This window comes from Delphinapterus leucas, chromosome 12 (assembly GCF_059928025.1).
Source record: "Delphinapterus leucas isolate spDelLeu-1000000601 "Yukka" chromosome 12, BTC_Dleu_Yukka2, whole genome shotgun sequence".
Taxonomy (NCBI): Eukaryota; Metazoa; Chordata; class Mammalia; order Artiodactyla; family Monodontidae; genus Delphinapterus; species Delphinapterus leucas.
The window spans coordinates 19,748,450-19,771,721 of NC_143140.1; the positions used below are offsets into that span (position 1 = coordinate 19,748,450).

Here is a 23,272-nt window from a genome sequence, read left to right on the forward strand (position 1 = left end):
GATCTGACCTTTTGGTCATCTTGCCTCATGAGGTTGCTGTAGTATCCTATTTATTTCTGCCACTTGGACGTGTCAGAAATAGAGGGCAATCCCTGGCTTCCAGATGTAATCTTCCCTGCTGACATGGCATTGTAAATGCCTGTTTTCCTCCACCATAGAGGTCAGTTGCACCAGCCAACACAGGAACTTCTTTTTTGCCATTGGTACAGTGGCATAAAGAAATCCGTGTAGCTAGGTGGAAATCTCAGCTTCCAGTTCACGAAGCCATTGTTCGGTCCTTTGGTCGGAACCATTTTCACTTGGTTATGTAGACCTCTAAGACAAAATCCAATGCCACAAGGATGGGAATAACACTTTGCCAATAAATCATTAGATGTAATATTGAGAGTTCCCAGTCTGACTTTCATACCTTGGCTCCTGAACCTGTATATTCTGGATGTGGGAGAAAGAGCGTCGGATATCGGTCACTGGTTTAGAACATAAGTTTCCTATCACTCAACCTTATAAGAAGTGGTATTCTAGTTGGAACTAACTGTTCAAGGAAAATTTACTTCTGTTTTCAGTTCCCGCTTGATCCCCATTTTGTATCTAGTACAACTACTTGATGATGGAGTACTGCTGTGTATACCTAACCTTAGGTAACACCCAGTTCAGATGAGCAGCTCTGGGCGTATAGTCACTTGGTGTCCCACTGTCAGGCACTCATTCAGTCATTACTGGGGCCAAATAGCATAAGCGAGGAGTTTTTCTTTTTTCTATAAAGGGTAATATTTACTTGTCAAGAAAGTTATGACATTCTTCCCAAACCCAAGTGCCCCCCCCCTTGTGATTGTCTCATTAGGGTCAGCTACAGGTATACTGATTAGCTCCAGGAATATTGGCTCTTACTGGTCATAAGGTCCATGTGGCAGAGCCTGTTGTTCCCCAACGTAGACCAGCTAGAGATCTTAATATGCTCCTCTGGGCCCTTCTCAAAGTTCACAGCCTTGTGGTTGCTCAATATATGCATCTGTGTAGAAAACCAAAGAAATATATGTTGCCTCAAATATCCAGAGACCCATCAAGCATTGTATCTGTTTATTAGTGATAGTAAGTACATCTAAAGCAACATGTTTTTCACTTTAGGGGTGTATTCCAACATGCCTCAGACCCAGAAACTGCCCAAGTGTATCAGGCACCTGAATTCTGGGGTTCCCTCTCTGGAATGCATGTGATTTACCGGGGCCCTCAAAACCCCTGCCATATCAGCAAGATGTCATCAGTACAGTGCACTGGCTCGATATCCTGTGGAACGTTTCAATGTTCAGAATCCTATGAACTATTAAATAATGGCCCAGAGCCAGCAAGTTGACATAGCCTTAATAGGACAGGAAAAGTGCCCTGCTGTCTCCTAGGTGAATACAAACCCCCAGATCAAGACCTGTCTAATATGCATCAGAGGCAGGGAGCTACATCTGGAACAGGAATTAGCACTGTGTAATTACAAACACCACCCGATGAATTTTGTGATAATTCACTGTTATTCTCCAAGATCCTTCAATGTCCTGAACAGGTCAGATAGGCAAATTTATTGGGCATGTGGTAGGAATTTCCACCCCTGAATATTTCAAGACTTAAATGTAGCATGGAGCTCTGTGAACCTTCCAGGTGGATATATAGATCCAAGCACATTTGGGAAGACTGAGTTTACAGCAATGACTCCCTAAACCAGTGAGTCACCAAGATAGCATCCCGCTGCTTCTACTAGGATTAAGAACCTGGAAACGCAGGAAGTCTCTGAACCAGCTGCAGGATAAGCCAGAACTGTGCCGCCTCTGCTACAGTCTGCGCTAGCAAAACGCATGCCCTGAGCCCGCTTCTCTTCTTCGGTAATGCACTGCTAAATCCGGTTCTCAAATGAGTGCTCTGATTGGCAGAACTCAAACCTCATCCAAAGTCCTAACTGCAGAGGAATCTGGGGAAATTTATTTCTAGCTCCTCTGTCCCTGAAATGCAGAAAGATGTGCTAGAGTAGAAAATGATGGCGTGGGTGTTGGCAGGTCCTTCCATGGTTTCCGCTGCAGTTGCCGCATGCATAATGTGAGCCCAGGCCTCCATGTCAGCCTCTCTCAAAGTTCCACTGCATTTACAAAAGGGCAAGTGACAATTAAAATGTAAGGAAGAAGAGAGGCCATTTTATAATAATATTCACAGAATTTTAAATCACCTTAATGGCTCTATACTTAGTCTGCTCTCATTTGAACCTCAGTCATACTGGGGAGACAGTCACAGTTCATAGCTGTATTGTGGAAAATCTCTTTGTGGTGAAATTTCCTTCTCAGCAATGTCCTCTAAAAGGACCGTATTAACTCTAGACAAATGGATTTTATTTCTAGTATTTAACTTCTTAAGGGTCAATGAATTACACGTATAACCTTCAATGCTTTTACCTTATTATCCTACATTATAACATTTAACACTTATTGGGCACTTGCTAGGGGCTTGACCCTATGTTAATCAGTTTTGCTGTCTAACTTAATATGCACGACTCTATGTAGTGGGTGCTGTCCCAGACACTGTTTTGCAGATGTGTAAGCTGAGACATAAAAGGTTAAGTCAGTTGTTAGTACAAGTTAGTAAGCATGGAGTTGGGATTTGACTCAGGCGGTGTTGGGCTCCAGAGTCTAGCCTACCCTGTCACATTTTCATTTCATCCCCATTCTGTAAAGTCCCTTTCAGTTTATGGTGAAATTTTTGTTCTCTTTAAGTTATCTACTAAAGATTAAATATTGAGGAAAAAAGATAAATAAACAATTAAAGCATCAGTGAAATACTCAACCGAAGTTTTTTAGGACTTAGGTAAAAGTACTGTTTTTTCAGGTACAAATTAAAATGTTGTAAGACATGTGACATCTAATAAGTCATACTGGAGAGTTACAAAAGATGGGAGTCTTCGCTAATTACATTGTTAGGAAATAACAATGATAAATAACTATGATTTTCTATGATAATAAATTGATGTGGTTTTAGTTTTAAATTTGATAAGTTGATTTCAAAAATTATTAACAACTAGTTATGCGTGTCCAGATTTATAATAGAAATTTCTTTTGAAGTCTATAATCCATTCACTTTCTTAGTGTCACTGATTAACTTTTAAAGTTAAAGTATACTATTAAAATGTTAGTGTGAGAAATATCTATATTAAGTATACATCGTAAAGGACACAGATGGCATTTCCTAGTTTCATCTGGCATTAGTTATTTAAGCATTGTCATTTAAACATTTTACATATAAAAGCAGTGTCTCCTCAGTCTGATTTTATGCCCATAGAGAACAATGGCAAGGCAGATGCTGTTTCTGTGTTCTGAGATATTCCATGAAGCCTCCTTTGTCCCAGATATATTAAAGGAAAGATTTAATGAAATTCCAGATATGAGTTATATGCAACTTGATGTGAATTATAATCAAATGGCCTTTCTCCTACTAACTATAGGGGATATAGTTTATTGTCTCCCACAATCCTTTGAAATTTATTTAATGACGAAATCTTTTGCTGCCTCTAGATGAAAATTCAGAGTCCCACATTTCTTTCTCCTCACTCTAAAACATTGTGACTTTAGACTTTTTTTTTTTTTTTCCAATACGCGGGACTCTGACTGTTGTGGCCTCTCCCATTGCGGAGCACAGGCTCCGGACGCGCAGGCTCAGCGGCCATGGCTCACGGGCCCAGCCGCTCCGCGGCATGTGGGATCTTCCCGGACCGGGGCACGAACCCATGTCCCCTGCATAGGCAGGCGGACTCTCAACCACTGCACCACCAGGGAAGCCCCATGACTTTAGACTTTTGACTAGTGGAGAATAAACACCCACGCCCACACCCACACCTATCCCTCTGCAACGTGGAGGTGGGACTTCCCTCAAAAACGTCTTCAAACTTTTTCCTCTTACCCTGTTTATCCACCTCTGCCTCTGTATCTCCGTATCTATTGGGTGGGCCAAAAGGTTCGTTTGATTTTTTTCCGTTAGATGGCTTTAGTAGCACTTAGTTGTCTTTAACTTCATTGGAAACAATGTTGTTAAGACTGTATGTGACAGCTGTCATATCAGCGTGCTTTAAAAAAAAAAAAGACATCAAAATTGGTGAATTTTTGGGTATCCATTTAAATATTGAAGATGGAAGAATAAAAAGCAACAGTTTGTCATATTATGCGTTATTATTTCAAGAAAGGTAAAAATGCAACAGAAACACACAAAAAGATTTGTGCAGTGTGTGGAGAAGGTGCTGTGACTGATTGAACGTGTCTAAAGTGGTTTGCGAAGTTTCTTGCTGGAGATTTCTTGCTGGATGCTGCTCCACGGTCGGGTAGACCAGTTGAAGTTGATAGCGATCAAATCGAAACAGTAATTGAGACGTTATACCACACGGGAGATAGCCGACATACTCAAATCCGACTTATCCAAATCAAGCGTGAAAATCATTTGCACAAGCTTGGTTATGTGAATCGCTTTGATGTTTGGGTTCCACATAAGTTAAGTGAACAAAACCTTCTTGACCATATTTCCCATGCGATTCTCTACTGAAATGTAATGAAAACGTTCCATTTTAAAAACAAATTGTGACGGGCAATGAAAAGTGGATACTGTACAACTGTGTGGCACAGAAGAGATCGTGGGGCAAGTGAAATGAATCACCACCAACTATACCAAAGGCAGGTCTTCATCCAGAGAAGCTGATGCTGTGTATATGGTGGGATTGGAAGGGAGTCCTCTATTATGAGCTTCTTCCAGAAAACCGAACAATTAATTAATTCCAACAAGTATTGCTCCCAGTTAGACCAACTGAAAGCTGCACTCAATGAAAAGTGTCCAGAATTAGTCAACAGAAAACGCATAATCTTCTATCAAGATAACGCAAGACTACACGTTTCTTTGATGACCAGGCAAAAATTGTTACAGCTTGGCTGGGAAGTTCTGATTCATCCACTGTATTCACCAGACATTGCACCTTCAGATTTCCATTGATTTAGGTCTTTACAAAATTCTCTTAATGGAAAAAATTTCCATTCCCTGGAAGACTGTAAACGGTACCTGGAACAGTTCTTTGCTCAAAAAAATTAAAAGTTTTGGATAGATGGAATTATGAAGTTGCCTGAAAAATGGCAGAAGGTAGTGGAGCAAAAGGGTGAATACGTTGTTCAATGAAGTTCTTGGCGAAAAGGAAAGCTGTGTCTTTTATTTTTACTTAAAAAAACGAAGGCATTTTTTGGCCCACCCAATATATTTAGTGGGTAAGGGCTTGAGAGTCTTGTTTTATCATCTTGGTTTTTTTTTGCGGTACGCGGGCCTCTCACTGTCGTGGCCTCTCCCGTTGCGGAGCCCAGGCTCCGGACGCGCAGGCTCAGTGGCCATGGCTCACGGGCACAGCCGCTCCGTGGCATGTGGGATCTTCCCGGACTGGGGCACGAACCCATGTCCCCTGCATTGGCAGGCAGACTCTCAACCACTGCGCCACCAGGGAAGCCCTGTTTTATCATCTTGATTCATTCTGTATGTACTCTATCTAAATGATAATGATCTTTTGGTTCTTCAGCTAAAACTTCCATTTTAGCACCTTGTCACACATTTCAAAATATTAACTGCTATAAAATTTCATTACTTCTATTATGATAATCTGTCTGTTTCACAGTTTTGCTTGAGACTGACCCAGAATTATGTTGACACTTTTTGTACTCCCTGCAGCATGGAGCTCAATAGTAAATTTTAGAAAGTGCCCATTAAATATATTTTGAGCTAACTTGATAGAAAATAGAAATCTACTCATTTTGATCTTTAGTTTCAGGTGCAGCATTATGTCTCTCAGAGTCTGGTAACCCTGGGAAGTTGCAGCTTGTTGAGAAAATCTATAATATCTCTGCTTCTGTCAGAAGTAAACAGCTTCGCTGATGATCTGGGCGCCATCAATCAGGTACATATAACTTGACACTGTAACTTTCATTTATAGTTAATGCAGCTGTAGACTTTTCTTTCCCTTTCTCCTCCCCTCTCTTTTTGCCAGGCTGATATTTTAGTCGTTACCTTATTTCTAACGTACATGAATACTGTTGCTGCCTGCTGAAATTACAGAAAGATATTTTCAGAAAATAGTTTTCAAAATAATGCCATTTTATCATCCTTACTGGTATATATGTGCCACAGGTGTCACTAGTGATGGCAAAGGAATGGCCTTAAACCTCTCCAAGAAGGCAGTGTGTTCCTAAAGCAAAGCAGTGAGAGAAAAGTGAACAGGAGAGGATGATAAATGGAGAACAGCCTCTGACCAGTGGTTCTTATTCCTAATTGCTCATGACACTCATGTGGCTAACTTTAAATATTCTGTTGCCAAGCCATATGCCAGTCCAATTAAATGGAGGTCTGTGGGGTTAAGACGCAGGTATTGGTATTGTTAAAGTTCTCCAGATGATTCCAGTGTGCAACCAAGGTTGAAAACAATGCTCTTTTATCTGTGCAAACTCTTATGTCACTGCTGACAAATGTGTCTAAGAAACAGAAGTCATTCCCATGTTCTAATGTTGACAGTGGCATATTATGTGTTCACTTTCTCAGCTCACTTAATATTATTCTTTCTGTGGTTAGAATTAAACACAAATAAAGGAAATCAGAGACAGAAATGTTTTGGTAAAGAGAAAAAATAAGAGAAATATATATATATATATTTATATAATATTAAATGCTTTTAACCAAGTTCTTACGTCTAAGTTCTCTATATTTAATAACATATTCCAAAATATTATATAATCTACTTGAATTCAATCAGTGTCATGGTAAATCATCTAGTCAGCAGTTTTTCAAGTGACTGTTAAATGGTGAACCCTTGTAAGAGCTCTGTAGATGTATTTTTAACAGGTAGTTGTTACTGATCTCAAGGAGCTAAAAATCCATTTGAGAAAGAAATAAGGCACATTTACTAGTGGAAAAAAACCAGTGAAGTGTTAAAATGCATGGTGCCGTTTGTAGGAGCTCCAAGATCAAGGAAGTGATCAAGGTAGGTTGCAAGTCCCTGAAAAGATTTCATGAAAAAGGAACAGCTTGAAAAATGGATTTGAATTGAAAAGGAGAGAATACATAATGTTGAGGCGCTGCGTGTTAGTTTTAAAAAGTGTGCTCAGAATTCTGAGGAAACAAGGTAAGGTCATGGCATTAAAAATAGGAAGCAATATGGGAAATTAGTTTGATGGAATCAGATTTGTGTGGAAAATAACAAAACACAGAAAAGAAAATTTTATTTACATATTCTCACTTAATTTTTACCAAAATACATGAAGTAGTTATATTATTTACCTAGTTTATAGATAAAGAAGTCAAGCCTTAGAGCAGTCAAGCAACTTGACCAAGGTTGCAGAAAGAACATATGCTAAGAGCCATAATTCAGACCCAGGCATTCTGATTGTTAAGCCACTTTAGAATAAGAGTAACAATAACACAACAACAAGAACTAGTTTTTGGCGGGCAATATGTGTTATGCTTTACCCGAATTGTCCCATTCAATCCTTTTAGTAACCCTTCAAGATATTAGTATCCTTGTTTAAAGACAAGGAAACTGTTCATCAGCATTCTTAACAATGGATAACAGAATTCACTCCAGCCAATTTAAGCAGAAAAGGATACATGAATAGCTATGGAATAGTTGAAGAAGAGACTAGGCCATACTTTCATGAATGACCTCCGCAACTACCCAGCTGAATAGGAATAGGCTCCAAAGGAATTGCTGCCTTTGCTGTCATGACCAGGAAGCTGCCTGCTGACTCAAGGAGCTACTACTACAGACACAGCGTCCATAAAACAGTCCTGCTACAGGGTACAACAGCCAGATATATGCCCTGTGTTGTCCAGTCTCACTGTGTGATTCAGTTTCAACTAATTCAGTTTTTGTGAGTGCGTTTATTTCTAAGTCAACAACATATTCAGAACCCTAGCATCAAGGAAGTACAGAAAATGTAGTTTTATGCTTTTTCAGCTTCTTTACTCTAAAAGGATGATAGAATGACTAATGATGTAGTCAGTCCAAGGTGTCTATCACATGTAAGGCTCAGAAATTCAGTAACATGGTGGTAAGAGATGGTGTCAGAATAGGAGGGAATACAGGGCAAAGGGCGTGAATGCAGGGAAGCCATTTATTCGGGACTCTCAATGTAATAAGTCTTCCACAAGCAGGAGTAGAAATAACCACTTGTATATAAGAAGTGTTATCCAAAGGAGTCAAGAAAAGATTTAATGTGAAGGAGAGAGAAGAATCAGTGCAAAAATTAATATTATAAAACTAAGAGATAGGAAAAATATCACTAAGAAGAATTAGGTAAATGGGAAGCAATGCTTCTTTGTGAGCAGAAAAAATTGAGTTTGTATATATTGAATATGAGGAAACATTGAAGTAATCTAAATATAGGCAGATGGAAATATGAAATTAAAACTTGAGGGAAAGGAGGGGACATACATAAAAATTAGGGGAATATCACTATATGGCAATCATGAAATCATAGTCAGAAAGAGAACAGGGACTCAGGGAAAAGTACTGTGGAATGGGAGAGGCAGATGTACAAACAAGGAAAGAAGACAAGCTTTATTTTAATATTAGATGTTAGCTGACTATTATAAATGTCAGGCTTAAATGATTTAATTTTTCATCAGATATAAACAGTAATATATATTATATGTAATATGGATTATGCAAAAAATCTATAAATATAAATATTGAAGTCATATTTTTTGACTTTCCAGTTTTCTTTATGTCTCTTAGACATAGTCTTATTGTTGGACATACAGGTCATTGCTGTATACATTTTGACCTCTGATATAAAACTTAACATTAACTATTTTCTGGAACTGATTCATGGAGATACATTTCAGAAGTTGACTTGATTGCATTAACTGCATTCAACTCTTATTGGTGATTTGCATCTCAAACTTGCATATTAAGATGATTTTTTGGAAAAAGCATAATAAAATGTCTAATTATTTTTAAAAAATAAAATTTCTTGGAACTTATTAAAAAGTATTTAAAAAGTCATAAAGTTCATTGTTAACAGAGTAGCCTTCCCAATGTAAACAGCTAAAACTCTGGAAAAATTTATGACTTAGTGAATTTCAGACAATAGGCAGTACAAAATTGCAATTCCTGAAATAAGGGAAGCGAACTATGTGAGCCCCGTGATTGCCTTGAATTTGGGCCTGGAGGCCCTTTCTGGACTGTGGCACAGGTGAAGCCTAGCCAAGTCCCAGCAGTCTCACTGAACTGATGGGGCAGAGACTGGAGGAGTTCCAGAGAACTGATGCAGAGAATTTCTGGGTCAGAGTCATGGAGAGAAGAAAACCCTGAAAAGAAGAACTCAGGAAATTTGAACAGAGGTTTTCTGGGTCATTTGTTGAATACTAAGCTGCACATGTGTAGGAGGACAGTTCACAAGGCCAAGCAAAGAAAAACTACTCGGGAAAGAAATATTACAAAGAAATTGTGAGCTGCATAATGGCCAAACCTCACACAGTGCTTGGGACCATCCAAATTCTATCCAGATATAATGGCAAGATCTTACTTAATAAGGCATTCAGTAGAGACCTTAAAATGTTACAACTTAGCGGTACAGTACTTTACAGTCCTAGGAAAAGGCTATGCTGGAGGGATTCTAACAGAGCTTGGAAGCACACCTCGAAGATTCTTGCTGATTCACAGCTAGATTAGCTGCCTGCTGGAACATCATAATACAGAAGCTCAACAATATGATATCATTAATGTCTACGTCCATTCAGACATCACGCATGTGAAAAAGAAAGAATGTGTAACTCATAGCCATGAGAAAAAGCATTGGTTAATAGAAATAGAACCAGAAATGACAGAAATAATGGAATCAGCATATAAGGACAAAGACAGTTATTTATATATATATATACATACATACACACACACACATATATATGTGTGTTAAAAGAAAAATGAAAAAAAAAACCCACAGAATGGGAGAAACTGTTTGCAAATGATGTGACTGATAAGGGGTTAATATCCAACGTATATAAATAGCTCATAAAAGTCAACATCAAAAAAACCAAACAACTGGAATAAAAATATGGGCAGAAGAACTGAATAGACATTTTTCCAAAGAGGAAATGCAGATGGTCAACAGGCACATGAAAAGATGCTCAACATAGCTAATCATCAGGGAAATTCAAATCAAAACCACAATTAGATATTGTCTCACACCTGTCAGACAGGCCATCATCAAAAAGACAACAAGTAACTAATGTTGGTGAGGATGTGGAGGAAAGAGAGCCCTCGTGCACGGTTGGTGGGAATGTAAATTGGTGCAGCCACTATAGAAAACAGTATGGAGGTTTCTTAAAAAACTAAAAATAAAACTACCATATAACCCCCCTGGGTATATATCTGAAAAACAATAATTAGAAAAGATACATGCACCCCAATGCTCATAACAGTATTATTTATAATTGCTGAGTTATGGAAGCAACCTAAGTGTTCAGCAAGAGATGAATGGATAAAGATGTGATCTCATACACACACACACACACACACACACACACACACACACTAGAATACCATTCAGCAATAAAAAAAGAATAAAATTTTACCGTTTGCAGCAACATGAATGGACTTGGAGAGGATTATGTTAAGTGAAATAAGACAGAAAGACAGATATGATATCACTTAATCTAAAAAATACAACAGGGAGGGACCTTCAAGATGGTGGAGGAGTAAGACGTGGAGATCACCTTCCTCCCCACAAATATATCAGAAATACATCTACATGTGGAACAACTCCTACAGAACACCTACTGAATGCTGGCAGAAGACCTCAGACTTCCCAAAAGGCAAGAAACTCCCCATGTACCTGGGTAGGGCAAAAGAAAAAAGAATAAACAGAGACAAAAGAATAGGGACAGGACATGCACCAGTGGGAGGGAACTGTGAAGGAGGAAAGGTTTCCACACACTAGGAAGCCCCTTCACTGGCAGAGACAGGGGGTGGGCAGGGGGAAAGTTCGGAGCCACGGAGGGCAGCGCAGCAACAGGGGTGCAGAGGGCAAAGCAGAGAGATTTCAGCACAGAGGATCCATGCTGACCAGCACTCACCAGCCTGAGAGGCTTGTCTGCTCACCCACCGGGGCGGGCGGGGGCTGGGAGCTGAGGCTCGGGCTTCGGAGATGAGACCCCAGGGAAAGGACTAGGGTTGGCTGCGTGAACACAGCCTGAAGGGGACTAGTGCACCACAGCTAGCCAGGAGGGAGTCCAGGAAAAAGTCTGGAACTGCCTAAGAGGCAAGAGACCATTGTTTCAGGGTGCACGAGGAGAAGGGATTCCTTCCCTGTCTGCCCACAGAAGGCAGAGCACTGCCTAAATGAGCTCCAGAGACGGTCGCGAGCCGCGGCCATCAGCTCAAAACCCAGAGACAGGCATGAAATGCTAACGCTGCTACTGCCGCCACCAAGAAGCCTGTGTGTGAGCACAGGTCACTATCCACACCTCCCCTCCGGGGAGCCTGTGCAGCCCGCCACTGCCAGGGTCCCATGGTCCAGGGACAAGTTCTCTGGGAGAACACACTGTGTGCCTCAGGCTGTTGAAATTCACTCTGGCCTCTGCTGCCACAGGCTTGCGCTGCATTCCGTACCCCTCCCTGCCCCTGGCCTGAGTGAGTCAGAGCCCCCTAATCAGCGGCTCCTTTAACCCCGTCCTGTCTGGGTGGGAACAGACGCCTGAGGGCAACCTACACGCAGAGGCGGGGCCAAAACGAAAGCTGAACCCCAGGAGCTGTGCAAACAAAGAAGAGAAAGGGAAATCTCTCCCAGCAGCCTCAGGAGCAGCGGATTAAATCCCCAGTCAACCTGATGTACGCTGCATCTGTGGAATACCTGAATAGACAACGGATCAACCCAAAATGGAGGCAGTAGACTTTGGGAGCAACTGTAGACTTGTGGTTTGCTGTCAGCGACTGACGTGTTTCTGATTTTTATGTTTATCTTAATATAGTTTTTAGCGCTTGTTATCACTGGTGGATTTGTTTATTCGTTTGGTTGCTCTCTTCTTTTTTTTAATTATTTTTTTTCTTTTACTAATTTTTAAATTTTACTTATCTTTTTAAATTTTTTTTATTTTTCTTTCATTTTTTCTCCCTATTCTTCTGAGCCGTGTGGCTGACAGGGTCTTGTTGCTCCACCCTGGTGTCAGGCCTGAGCCTCTGAGGTGAGAAAACCAAGTTCAGGACATTGGACCACCAGAGACCTCCCAGCCCCACATAATATAAATCGGTGAGACAGGTCTCCCAGAGACCTCTGTCTCAATGCTAAGACCCAGCTCCACCCAACAACCAGCAAGTTCCAGTGCTGGACGCCCCATGCCAAACAACGACCAAGACAGGAACACAACCCCACCCATTAGCAGAGAGGCTGCCTAAAATCATACTAAGTTCACAGACACCCCAAAACACAGCAACGGACCCAGCCCTGCCCACCAGAAAGACAAGGCCAGCCCCACCCACCGGAACACAGACACCAGTCTCTTACACCAGGAAGTCTACACAAGCTACTGAACCAACCTTACCCACTGGAGGCAAACACCAAAAACAACGGGAACTATGAACTGGCAGCCTGGGAAAAGGAGACCCCAAACACAGTAAGTTAAGCAAAATGAAAAGACAGAGAAATATGCAGTACGTGAAGGAGCAAGGTAAAAACCCACCAGACCAAACAAATGAAGAGGAAATAGGCAGTCTACCTGAAAAAGAATTCAGAGTAATGATAGTAAAGATGATGCAAAATCTTGGAACTAGAATGGAGAAAATACAAGAAACGTTTAACAAGGACCTAGAAGAACTAAAGAGTAAACAAACAATGATGAACAACACAATAAATGAAGTTAAAAATTCTCTAGAAGGAAGCAAGAGCAGAATAACTGAGGCAGAAGAATAGATAAGTGACCTGGAAGATAAAATAGTGGATATAACTACCACAGAGCAGAATAAAGAAAAAAGAATGAAAAGAATTGAGGACAATCTCAGAGACCTCTGGGACAACATTAAACATACCAACATTCAAATTGTAGGGGTCCCAGAAGAAGAAGAGAAAAAGAAAGGGTCTGGGAAAATATATGAAGAAATTATAGTTCAAAACTTCCCTAATATGGGGAAGGAAATAGTCAATCAACTCTAGGAAGTGCAGAAAGTCCCATGCAGGATATATCCAAGGAGAAACATGCCAAGACACATATTAATCAAACTATCAAAAATTAAATACAAGGAAAAATACTAAAAGCAGCAAGGGAAAAGCAATAAATAACATACAAGGGAATCACCATAAGGTTAACAGCTTCTCTTTCAGCAAAAACTCTGCAAGCCAGAATGGAGTGGCAGGACATATTTAAAATGATGAAAGGGAAAAACCTACAACTAAGATTATTCTGCCCAGCAAGAATCTCATTTAGATTTGACAGAGAAATTAAAATCTTTACAGACAAGCAAAAGCTAAGAGAATTCAGCACCAGCAAACCAGCTTTACAACAAATGCTAAAGGAACTTCTCTAGGCAGAAAACACAAAAGAGGGAAAATACCTATGAAAAATAACCCAAAACAATTAAGAAAATGGTAATAAGAACATACATGTTGATAATTACCTTAAATGTAAATAGAATAAATGCTCCAACCAAAAGACATAGACTGGCTGAATGGATACAAAATCAAGACCCATATATATAGTGTCTACGGGAGACCCACTTCAGACCTAGGAACACATACAGATTGAAATTGAGAGTACGGAAAAAGATATTCCATGCAAATGGAAATCAAAAGAAACCTGGAGTAGCAATTCTCATATCAGACAAAATAGACTTTTAAATAAAGACTATTACAAGAGATGAAGAAGGACACTACATAATGATCAAGGGATCAATCCAAGCAGAAGATATAACAATTGTAAATATTTATGCACCCATCATAGGAGCACTTCAATACATAAGGCAAATGCTAACAGCCATAAAAGGGGAAATTGACAGTAACACAGTAATAGTAGGGGGCTTTAACACCCCACTTTCACCAATGGACAGATCATCCAAAATGAAAGTACATAAGGAAACACAAGCTTTAAATGACACATTAAACAAGATAGAGTTAATTGATATTTATAGTACATTCCATCCAAAAACAACAGAATACACATTCTTCTCAAGTGCTCATGGAACATTCTCCCGGATAGATCACATCTTGGGTCACAAATCAAGCCTTGGTAAATTTAAGAAATTTGAAATCGTATCAGATATCTTTTCCGACCACAATGCTATGAGACTAGATATCAATTAGAGGAAAAAATACAAACACATGGAGGCTAAACAATACCCTACTTAATAACCAAGAGATCACTGAAGAAATCAAAGAGGAAATCAAAAAATACCTAGACGCAAATGACAATGAAAGCACGGCGACCTAAAACCTATGGGATGCAGCAAAAGCAGTTCTAAGTGGGAAGTTCATAGCAATACAATCATACCTCAAGAAACAAGAAAAATCTCAGATAAACAACAGAACCTTACACCTAAAGCAGCTAGAGAAGGAAGAACAAAAAAACCCCAAAGTTAGCAGAAGGAAAGAAATCATAAAGATCAGATCAAAAACAAATGAAAAAGAAATGAAGAAAACAATACTAAAGATCAATAAAACTAAAGCTGGTTCTTTGAGAAGATAAACAAAATTGATAAACCATTAGCCAGACTTATCAAGAAAAAAAAGGGAGAAGACTCAAATCCACAAAATTAGAAATGAAAAAGGAGAAGTAACAACTGACACTGCAGAAATACAAAGAATCCTGAGGGATTACTACAAGCAACTATATGCCAATAAGATGGACAACCTGGAAAAAATGGACAAATTCTTAGTAAAGCACAGCCTTATGGACTGAACCAGGAAGAAACAGAAAATATAAACAGACCAGTCACAAGCACTGAAATTGAGACTGTGATTAAAAATCTTCCAGCAAACGAAAGCCCAGGACCAGATGGCTTCACAGGCAAATTGTATCAAACATTTAGCGAAGAGCTAATAACTATCCTTCTCAAACTCTTCCAAAATAGAGCAGAGGGAGGAACTCATTCTGCTAGTTCCTCTAGCAAAACACTAGTAGAACAGGATCCAACAGCACGTTAAAAGGATCATACACCATGATCAGGTGGGGTTTATCCCACAAATGGAAGGATTCTTCAATATAAGCAAATCAATCCATATGATACACCATATTAACAAACTGAAGGATAAAAGCCATATGATAATCTCAATAGATGCAGAAAAAGCTTTCAACAAAATTCAACATCCATTTATGATAAAAACTGTCCAGAAAGTGGGCATAGAGGGAACTTACCTCAACATAATAATGGCCATATATGACAAACCCATAGCCAACATCATTTTCAATGGTGAAAACCTGAAAGCATTTCCTCTAAAATCAGGAACAAGACAAGTATGCCCACTTTCACTAATGTTATTCCACATCTTTTTGGAAGTGTTTAGCCACAGAAATCAGAGAAGAAAAAGAAATAAAAGGAATCCAAATTAGGAAAGAAGAAGTAAAACTGTCACTTTTTGCAGTGACATGATACTATACATAGAGAATCCTAAAGATGCTACCAGAAAACTGCTACAGTAATCAATGAGTTTGGTAAAGTAGCAGGATACAAAATTAATGCACAGAAATCTCTGGCATTCCGATACACTAACGACGAAAAATCTGAAAGAGAAATTAAGGAAACACTCCCATTTACCATTGCAACAAAAAGAATAAAATACCTAGGAACAGAGCTAACTAAGGAGACAAAAGACCTTTATGCAGAAACCTATAAGACAGTGATGAAAGAAATTAAAGACAATACAAACAGATGGAGAGATGTACCATGTTCCTGGATTGGAAGAATCAACATTGTGAAAATGACTGTAGTACCCAAAGTACTCTACAGATACAGATTCAGTGCAATCTGTATCAAACTCCCAGTGGCATTTTTCCTAGAACTAGAACAAAATATTTCACAATTTGTATGGAAACACAAGAGACCCCGAATAGCCAAAGCAATCTTGAGAAAGGAAAATGGAGCTGGAGGAATCAGGCTCCCTGACTTCAAATTATACTGCAAAGCTACAGTAATCAAGACCGTATGGTACTGGCACAAAAACAGAAATATAGATCAATGGAACAATATAGAAAGCCCAGAGATAAACCCACACACGTGTGGTCACCTTATCTTTCATAAAGGAGACAAGAATATACAGTGGAGAAAAGACAGCCTCTTCAATAAGTGTTGCTGGGAAATGTGGACAGGTACATGTAAAAGACTGAAATTAGAACACTCCCTAACACCATACTCAAAAATAAGCTCAGAATGGGTTAAAGACCTAAATGTAAGGCCAGACACTATAAAACTCTTAGAGGAAAACATAGGCAGAACACTCTATGACATAAATCACAGCAAGATCCTTTTTGACCCACCTCCTAGAGAAATGGAAATAAAAACATAAGTAAACAAATGGGACCCAATGAAATTTAAAAGCTTTTGCACAGCAAAGGAAAACATAAACAAGGCGAAAAGACAACCCTCAAAATGGGAGAAAATGTTTGCAAATGAAGCAACTGACAAAGGATTCATCTCCAAGATTTACAAGCAGCTCATGCAACTCAATATCAATAAAACAACCCAATCCAAAAATGGGCAGAAGGTCTAAATAGACATTTCTCCAAAGAAGATACACAGATTGCCCACAAACACATGAAAGGATGTTCAACATCACTAATCATTAGAGAAATGCATATTAAAACTACAATGAGGTATCACCTCACACCGGTCAGAATAGCCATCATCAAAAAATCTACAAACAGTAAATGCTGGAGAGGGTGTGGAGAAAAGGGAACCCTCTTGCACTTTTGGTGTAAATTTAAATTGATACAGCCACTATGGAGAACAGTATGGAGTTTCCTTAAAAAACTAAACATAGAACTACCATATGATCTAGCAATCCCACTAATGGGTGTATACCCTGAGAAAACCATAATTCAAAACGAATCATGTACCACAATGTTCATTGCAGCACTGTTTACAATAGCCAGGACATGGAAGCAACCTAAGTGTCCATCGACCGATGAATGGATAAAGATGATGTGGCACATATGTACAATGGAATATTACTCAGCCATAAAAAGAAATGAAATTGAGTTATTTGTAGTGAGGTGGATGGACCTAGAGACTGTCATACTGAGTGAAATAAGTCAGAAAGAGAAAAACAAATACCGTATGCTAACACATATATGTGGAATCTAAAAAAAAAGAAAAAAAAGTGGTTCCTAAGAACCTAGAGGCAGGACAGGAATAAAGACACAGAGGTAGGGAATGGACTTGAGGACACAGGGAAGGGCAAGGGTCAGCTGGGACTAAGTGAGAGAGTAGCATTGACATATATACTCTACCAAATGTAACATAGATAGCTATTGGGAAGCAGCTGCATCACACAGGGAGAGCAGCTCGGTGTTTTGTGACCACCTAGAGGGGTGGGATAGGGAGGGTAGGAGGGAGACTCAAGAGGGAAGGGATATGGGGATATGTGTATATATATAGCTGATTCACTTTGTTATACAGAAATAACCCAGCATTGTAAAGCAATTATACTCCAATAAAGATGTTAAAAAAAAAAAGAACCGAAAAAAAAAAAAAACTAGTGAATAAAACAAAAAAGAAGCAGACTTACAGATACAGAGAACAAACTAGTGGTTACCAATCGGGAGAAGGAAGGGATAGCGGCAGCATAGGGGTAGGAAGAAAGAAAGGGTTATTATGGGATTACATAAAATCATGTGTATGAAACTTCTGAAAATTGTAAAGCATTATAGAATTTAAGGAACCTTTCATTCAATTAAAAAAAGGAAAATATGAATAATAAGGAGAAAATAGGAAATTTCAACATAAATATAAAAGCACTGTATACCAATAAAGCTGTTAAAAATATAATAGATAAATATAAATATGAAAAAAATTTTGACAGTAATCTCAACAATTTAGATTAAACACACAGTCCTTGAAATTTGAAAATTATGAAAACTGACTCAAGAAGAAATAGAAAACCTAAATTACCCTATGCTGATTAAATAAAGTATTTAAATTTATAAACTTCCCTACAAAGCCCAGTCCAGGTCCAAATGATCATGCATTTAAGAAAGAAATAATAGCACTCTTACACAAACTCTGTTTAGAGAATGGAAGTATAGGGAACATTTCTAACTCATTTCATGAGACCATAAGTACTTCAGTATCAAAACCAGACTCACATTACAAGGAAAAACCAAAACAAACTCAGAATATCTCAGATGAACACAGAAGTAAAATCCTTACTGCATATTAATAGATAGAATGCTGCAGCATACAAAAAAATAGTACATGATCATCAGGTGGTATTTATCCCAGGAATGCAATGTTGTTTTCTCATTCATTAACAATCAATATAATTCATAATATTAACAGAGAACCCATATTATCCGAGTATATGCAGAAAAATCAGTTGCCAAAATTCACCACCCGTTCATGATTTTTTAGAAAAAATACAAAAGTATGAATAGAAGGAAACTTCCTCAACTTAAGAAATTTTGTTTTTTATGAAAAACCTACAGATATACCAACGGTGAAAGACTAAATACTTTCCCCCCAAGATGAGAAACAAGGGAGGGATGTCCTCTCTCATCTCTTCTAGTTATCATTGTACTGGACCTCCTTGCCATTGCAATAAGGCTGCGGTACTTTGAGAAAGGAAGAAGTAAAACTATATGTAGAATCAACATGACCAGGAACAGAGAAAATCCTAGAGTTTACCAAAAAGCTACCAAGTAGATAATCCTGCAATAGAGCACACACATATAGCCAGCTGGTTGTAGACATATCTTAAGGTAATTCGATCAGGAAAGAATGGATCAACAATTCAATAAAAAAATGAGCAAAAGATTTAAACACATGAAAAAATATATACTAATGGACAGTAAATACATGAATAATGTGCAGCTTGATTAGTCAGAAGAGAAATACAATGGACAGTTACAAGAATGGCTAAAATTTAAAAGGCTAACAATACCAAATTCTACTGGGCTTGTAGGAAGTCAGAAATTGCTAGTGAGCACATAAAACAGACTGGAAGTTCCTCAGAAAGTCAATCATACACTTACCACATGGCCTAGCAATTCAGCAGCTACGTTGACAAGAACAATTGTCTGTGAATGTTCATAGTATCTTTAAGCTTGAGTATTAATCTGAAAATGACTCATTTCCACTGACAGGAGGATCAATAAGTAAATTATCTTAAACATACTTAATAGAATATTATTCAACCATAAAATGTATTGAGTCAGTGATGCACACAACAGCGTGAATCAACCTAAAACATACTAGACTAAGAAAAATAAACCAGACCCAAAAGAACATACATGGTTTGACTAAATTTCTAATAAGTTCTGAAACAGGCAAAATTAATGTATGGCAGAAGATGCCACAGTAGTGCTTGATTCGAAGGTGGGCCTGGGATTGACTAAAAAGGGACAGGAAGGACTGGAGTGTGCTTACAAGGGCACCTGCAAGTGTCACAGTTCATCAAAATAGGCACTGAAGTTCTGGGCATTCCACTGTGTGTAAACTATACCTCAATTAAAATACATTATTTGAAATTTAAGAGTTTTTTCTGAATCCAGAATAACTATAATAACATAATTTTCTCAGTGCTTTTATAAAGTGAGTGCTTTAGCTCACTTTAAAGACTTTATTTCTTTGTTGATATCATAATGAATGCAAAGATGTCACCAAGGACTTCATGAAAAACAATTTTAGTTTTTAGTGATAGAAAGTTTTCTAAGTGGTCATTAAGTCAAAAACTATAAATATATATAATTCAGTGTATATGAATCTGATTCCATTTCCAATGTGTTTGTATATCAGAAGCAGGAGAGATCCTGTTTTATATAATTAGTGGAAATTCAATAATAATTACTATTGTAGATATTTACTGAGCCCTACTGTATATCAAACACTATTCTAAACATTTCATACTCCTCCAGGGCTTTTACATATATTTTTTGTTTAAAATAGCTATTACAATGGACTATTACTTGGCCATAAAAAGAAATCTTGCCATTTAGGACAACACAGATGGATCTAGAGGGTGTTATGCTAAGTGAAATAAGTCAAATACCATATGATCTCACTTATATAGAGAATCTAAAAAACAAACAAACAATACAATACAAAACTAGACTTACAGATACAGAGAACAAATGGGTGGCTGCCAGGGCAGCTGGGAAATAGGTGAACAAGATTAAGGGGTACAAACCTCCAGTTATAAAATAAATAAGCCACTGACTGCCCACCTTAGTTCTTTGTATTTCACTGGCACAGTTTTTATTTTAACTTGTCTTCATCTGATATGTATATTGCCTCACCTATTTTTATAGAGGTAAAATTATAGTAGATAATATATTTGTGTCAATTTTAATATATCCTTCATCTGTAATCTGTGAACCAGATTTATGATAAAGTGGGCTTGTATCCTCTTATTTTGTTATCCTTTTCTGTAGCTTTGCTTACTTGAATGCGCAGTTTTCTTAGGTCTTGAAAAAATTGTTTACATGATGCTAAGCATAAAGCTGTACTAATATCTTGACAAATTATGGTTTTTGTATTCTCCTGTTGGAGAGTCTTTTCTTTATCAATTGATTAAAATTAAGAATTTGTGTCTGTCATTCATTTTTGGAGTGACAGAATCTTCTCACCACAGTTACTGTATATTCACCACCTTGTGACATAATCACCTTGATTTTCTATTTGTTTTTAAAATAACTTTGAAAAGGTGGCTCCCATAGGAGTCCATAGACTGCTGACATATTGATTTTCTAAGGGCCTGCATTGTTTGGCTGTTCAAAACAGAGAACAAAAGCAAGACATTGATTTTAATTTTTTTATCCTTATGCCATTGGGACTTTGTGTTGGAAAATTTTGTTAACTCCTTCTTTGAATAGCTTTCTTCCTCTTTTCAGATAGAATTCAAGCAGCTGCCATCTAGGAAAAGCCAGCCGGTACACAAATAGTTACAGAGAATGCACGGGGTGGATATCTCTATAAAAAACAATACACATGTTTTTAGTGAGTTTTCTGTTTTATTTATTAGAATTTTATTAATAAGTTTATAGGTTTGTCTAGATCTAGATGGTACCTGATTTTCACAGAATCATCCTTTTGATCAGGCATTACAAAAATATTATACTACTGAAAGCTGGTTTATCAGTATATTTTATTTTTAAATTTTAACAAAAGTGGAGCATTTTGTTAATGCAGAAAGGCAACATGGAAAAAGAGGCATAACTCTTTAGTTTACACTTTATATGAACGTTGAAGAATCCTAACTCCAATCCTGGCTCCAATTTGGGCCTCATTAACAAATCAGTTGCCTTGAGGTGAGAATAAGTAGGAAGGTAGCAAGGATAATATTTTTTGAAGAAACTGAAATCAATAGAAAGACCATTTCTATGTTGTTTCAAGTAAAATCAGATAGGCAGAGATAGAGAGTCCAGAAACAAGGCAGAAAGTAGACAATACAGAGGTCCAGTGAGGGTCAGGCTTATCCAGGCGAAATCGCTACCCATACGTGTGAGCACGCTCATGACTGGATTGTCACATTGAATCCTGTGAATCAGAGAGACCTCATTCAATACCAGCGTAACTAATTATTTCAAAGAGATAGAAAATCACAGGGCAAAGGTGGATCAGAGCGAGATGTGGGACATTCTCTGTGTTTCCCAGGGTCCTTGTGGAGAGATGTGTCTCTCTATCCTCGAACAGTAGATGAGGTCCCCAAGCGAGATTTTGCGGGGTGTCTCACACAGAGGGAGCTTTAAGTTGTTAAGCATCTCCATTTTATAACCCGGAGAATTTTACAGCTTGTATGACCATCTTCAAGGAGCTCTGTCTCATAGATTCTGGGTCCATTTAAATAAGTAATCCTTTTGCTAGGAATGTCCAACTAAGGATGTTCCATAGATAAAATTTCCTCCTACTAGCAAATACAGGAGGTCCACCTGAGGAGGAGATAGGCCTAGTCATCAGCTTCTTGTCTTTCTCCCAGGGGGCATATCCCCAGTAAGTACCAGCAGCTTTGTCTTCTTCCTCTCAACTGGCTGTCACGTTCCCAAGGCCTCGGCGTGCTAGAATTGTTTATGGAACCAAGACAGCTGAGAAAGAAAATGTTTTTATAAAGGTATATTTCAGTTGTTCACATGGTAAATAGGGTTATGGTATTTCCCTCAAAAAATCTGTAAAATTTATCATTATAATTATATAATATTATATATTATACAATGAACTGCATACGAATAAGAAGAGATAAACAATCCAATAGAAAAGTGAGGTAACAATATGAAAAGGCACTTTAATAGAAGGGAAAACGCAGAAGGAAAATTAACCTGAATGATGATCAACCTCAGCGGTTCCAGGAAATGCAAGTCTAGAAAACAATGACATGTTTCATACCAATTCTATTGATATTAACTTTTAAAAAAAGATAACTTAGCAACAATATCAGGTGTTAGTGATTGTGTGGGGAAATGGAGTTTATCACCGGGTAAAGTTAAAGATATATATGCTCTAAAATACTTTGTATACTGTACAAAGGACACCTGTACAGGGATGTGCATGTTAACATTTCTGAAGTAGCTCAAACTTGGAAATAACATTGTCCCTTTTCAAAAGATGGCTGGATGTGGTATGGCAAAAATGAATATTTTGTGGCAGTTGAAATGAATAAATTAGGTCTTCATGTGTCAACAGTGATAAATTTTGAAAGCATAAATGTTGACTTATAAGGAAGAAGGAAGTATCCAAGGAGGAGAGATACTCAAACCAGTTTTGAAAATTATATACACAAAACAACTTAAACACACATACACACACACACACACACGAAACAGTTCTCCAGTATACTCATACTTCTAAAGTTTCTTTTAAAAATACGGACTCTGAAGTAAATATAAGAAAAATATCAATGAGTGTTGAAAATATATAGTTTGTGTACTCAAGAGCTATGCTTTTTATATTGTGAAATATTTTTATGTTGAAAAAATATTTCACAATTAAAAATACAAAATAGATTCTAAAAGAAAAAGTCTGTGAGCATCAGAACTATATTCATTTAAAATGAAACCAGTTTTTAATGGCTTTTTTACAGAAATATTTTCTCCTTATGTA

The 23,272-nt window shown here is 38.0% G+C and overlaps 1 protein-coding gene across 1 annotated transcript in view; it reads left to right on the top strand.

Annotated features, from left to right (window-relative positions):
* MEI4 (meiotic double-stranded break formation protein 4) overlaps nucleotides 1-23,272 on the top strand; it is a 198,955-nt gene that overhangs the window by 122,775 nt on the left and 52,908 nt on the right. Inside the window, exon 3 of the mRNA XM_089921754.1 lies at nucleotides 5,813-5,944. Coding sequence (XP_089777880.1) covers nucleotides 5,813-5,944 — 132 coding nt within the window. The remainder of the gene's footprint in view (nucleotides 1-5,812; nucleotides 5,945-23,272) is intronic.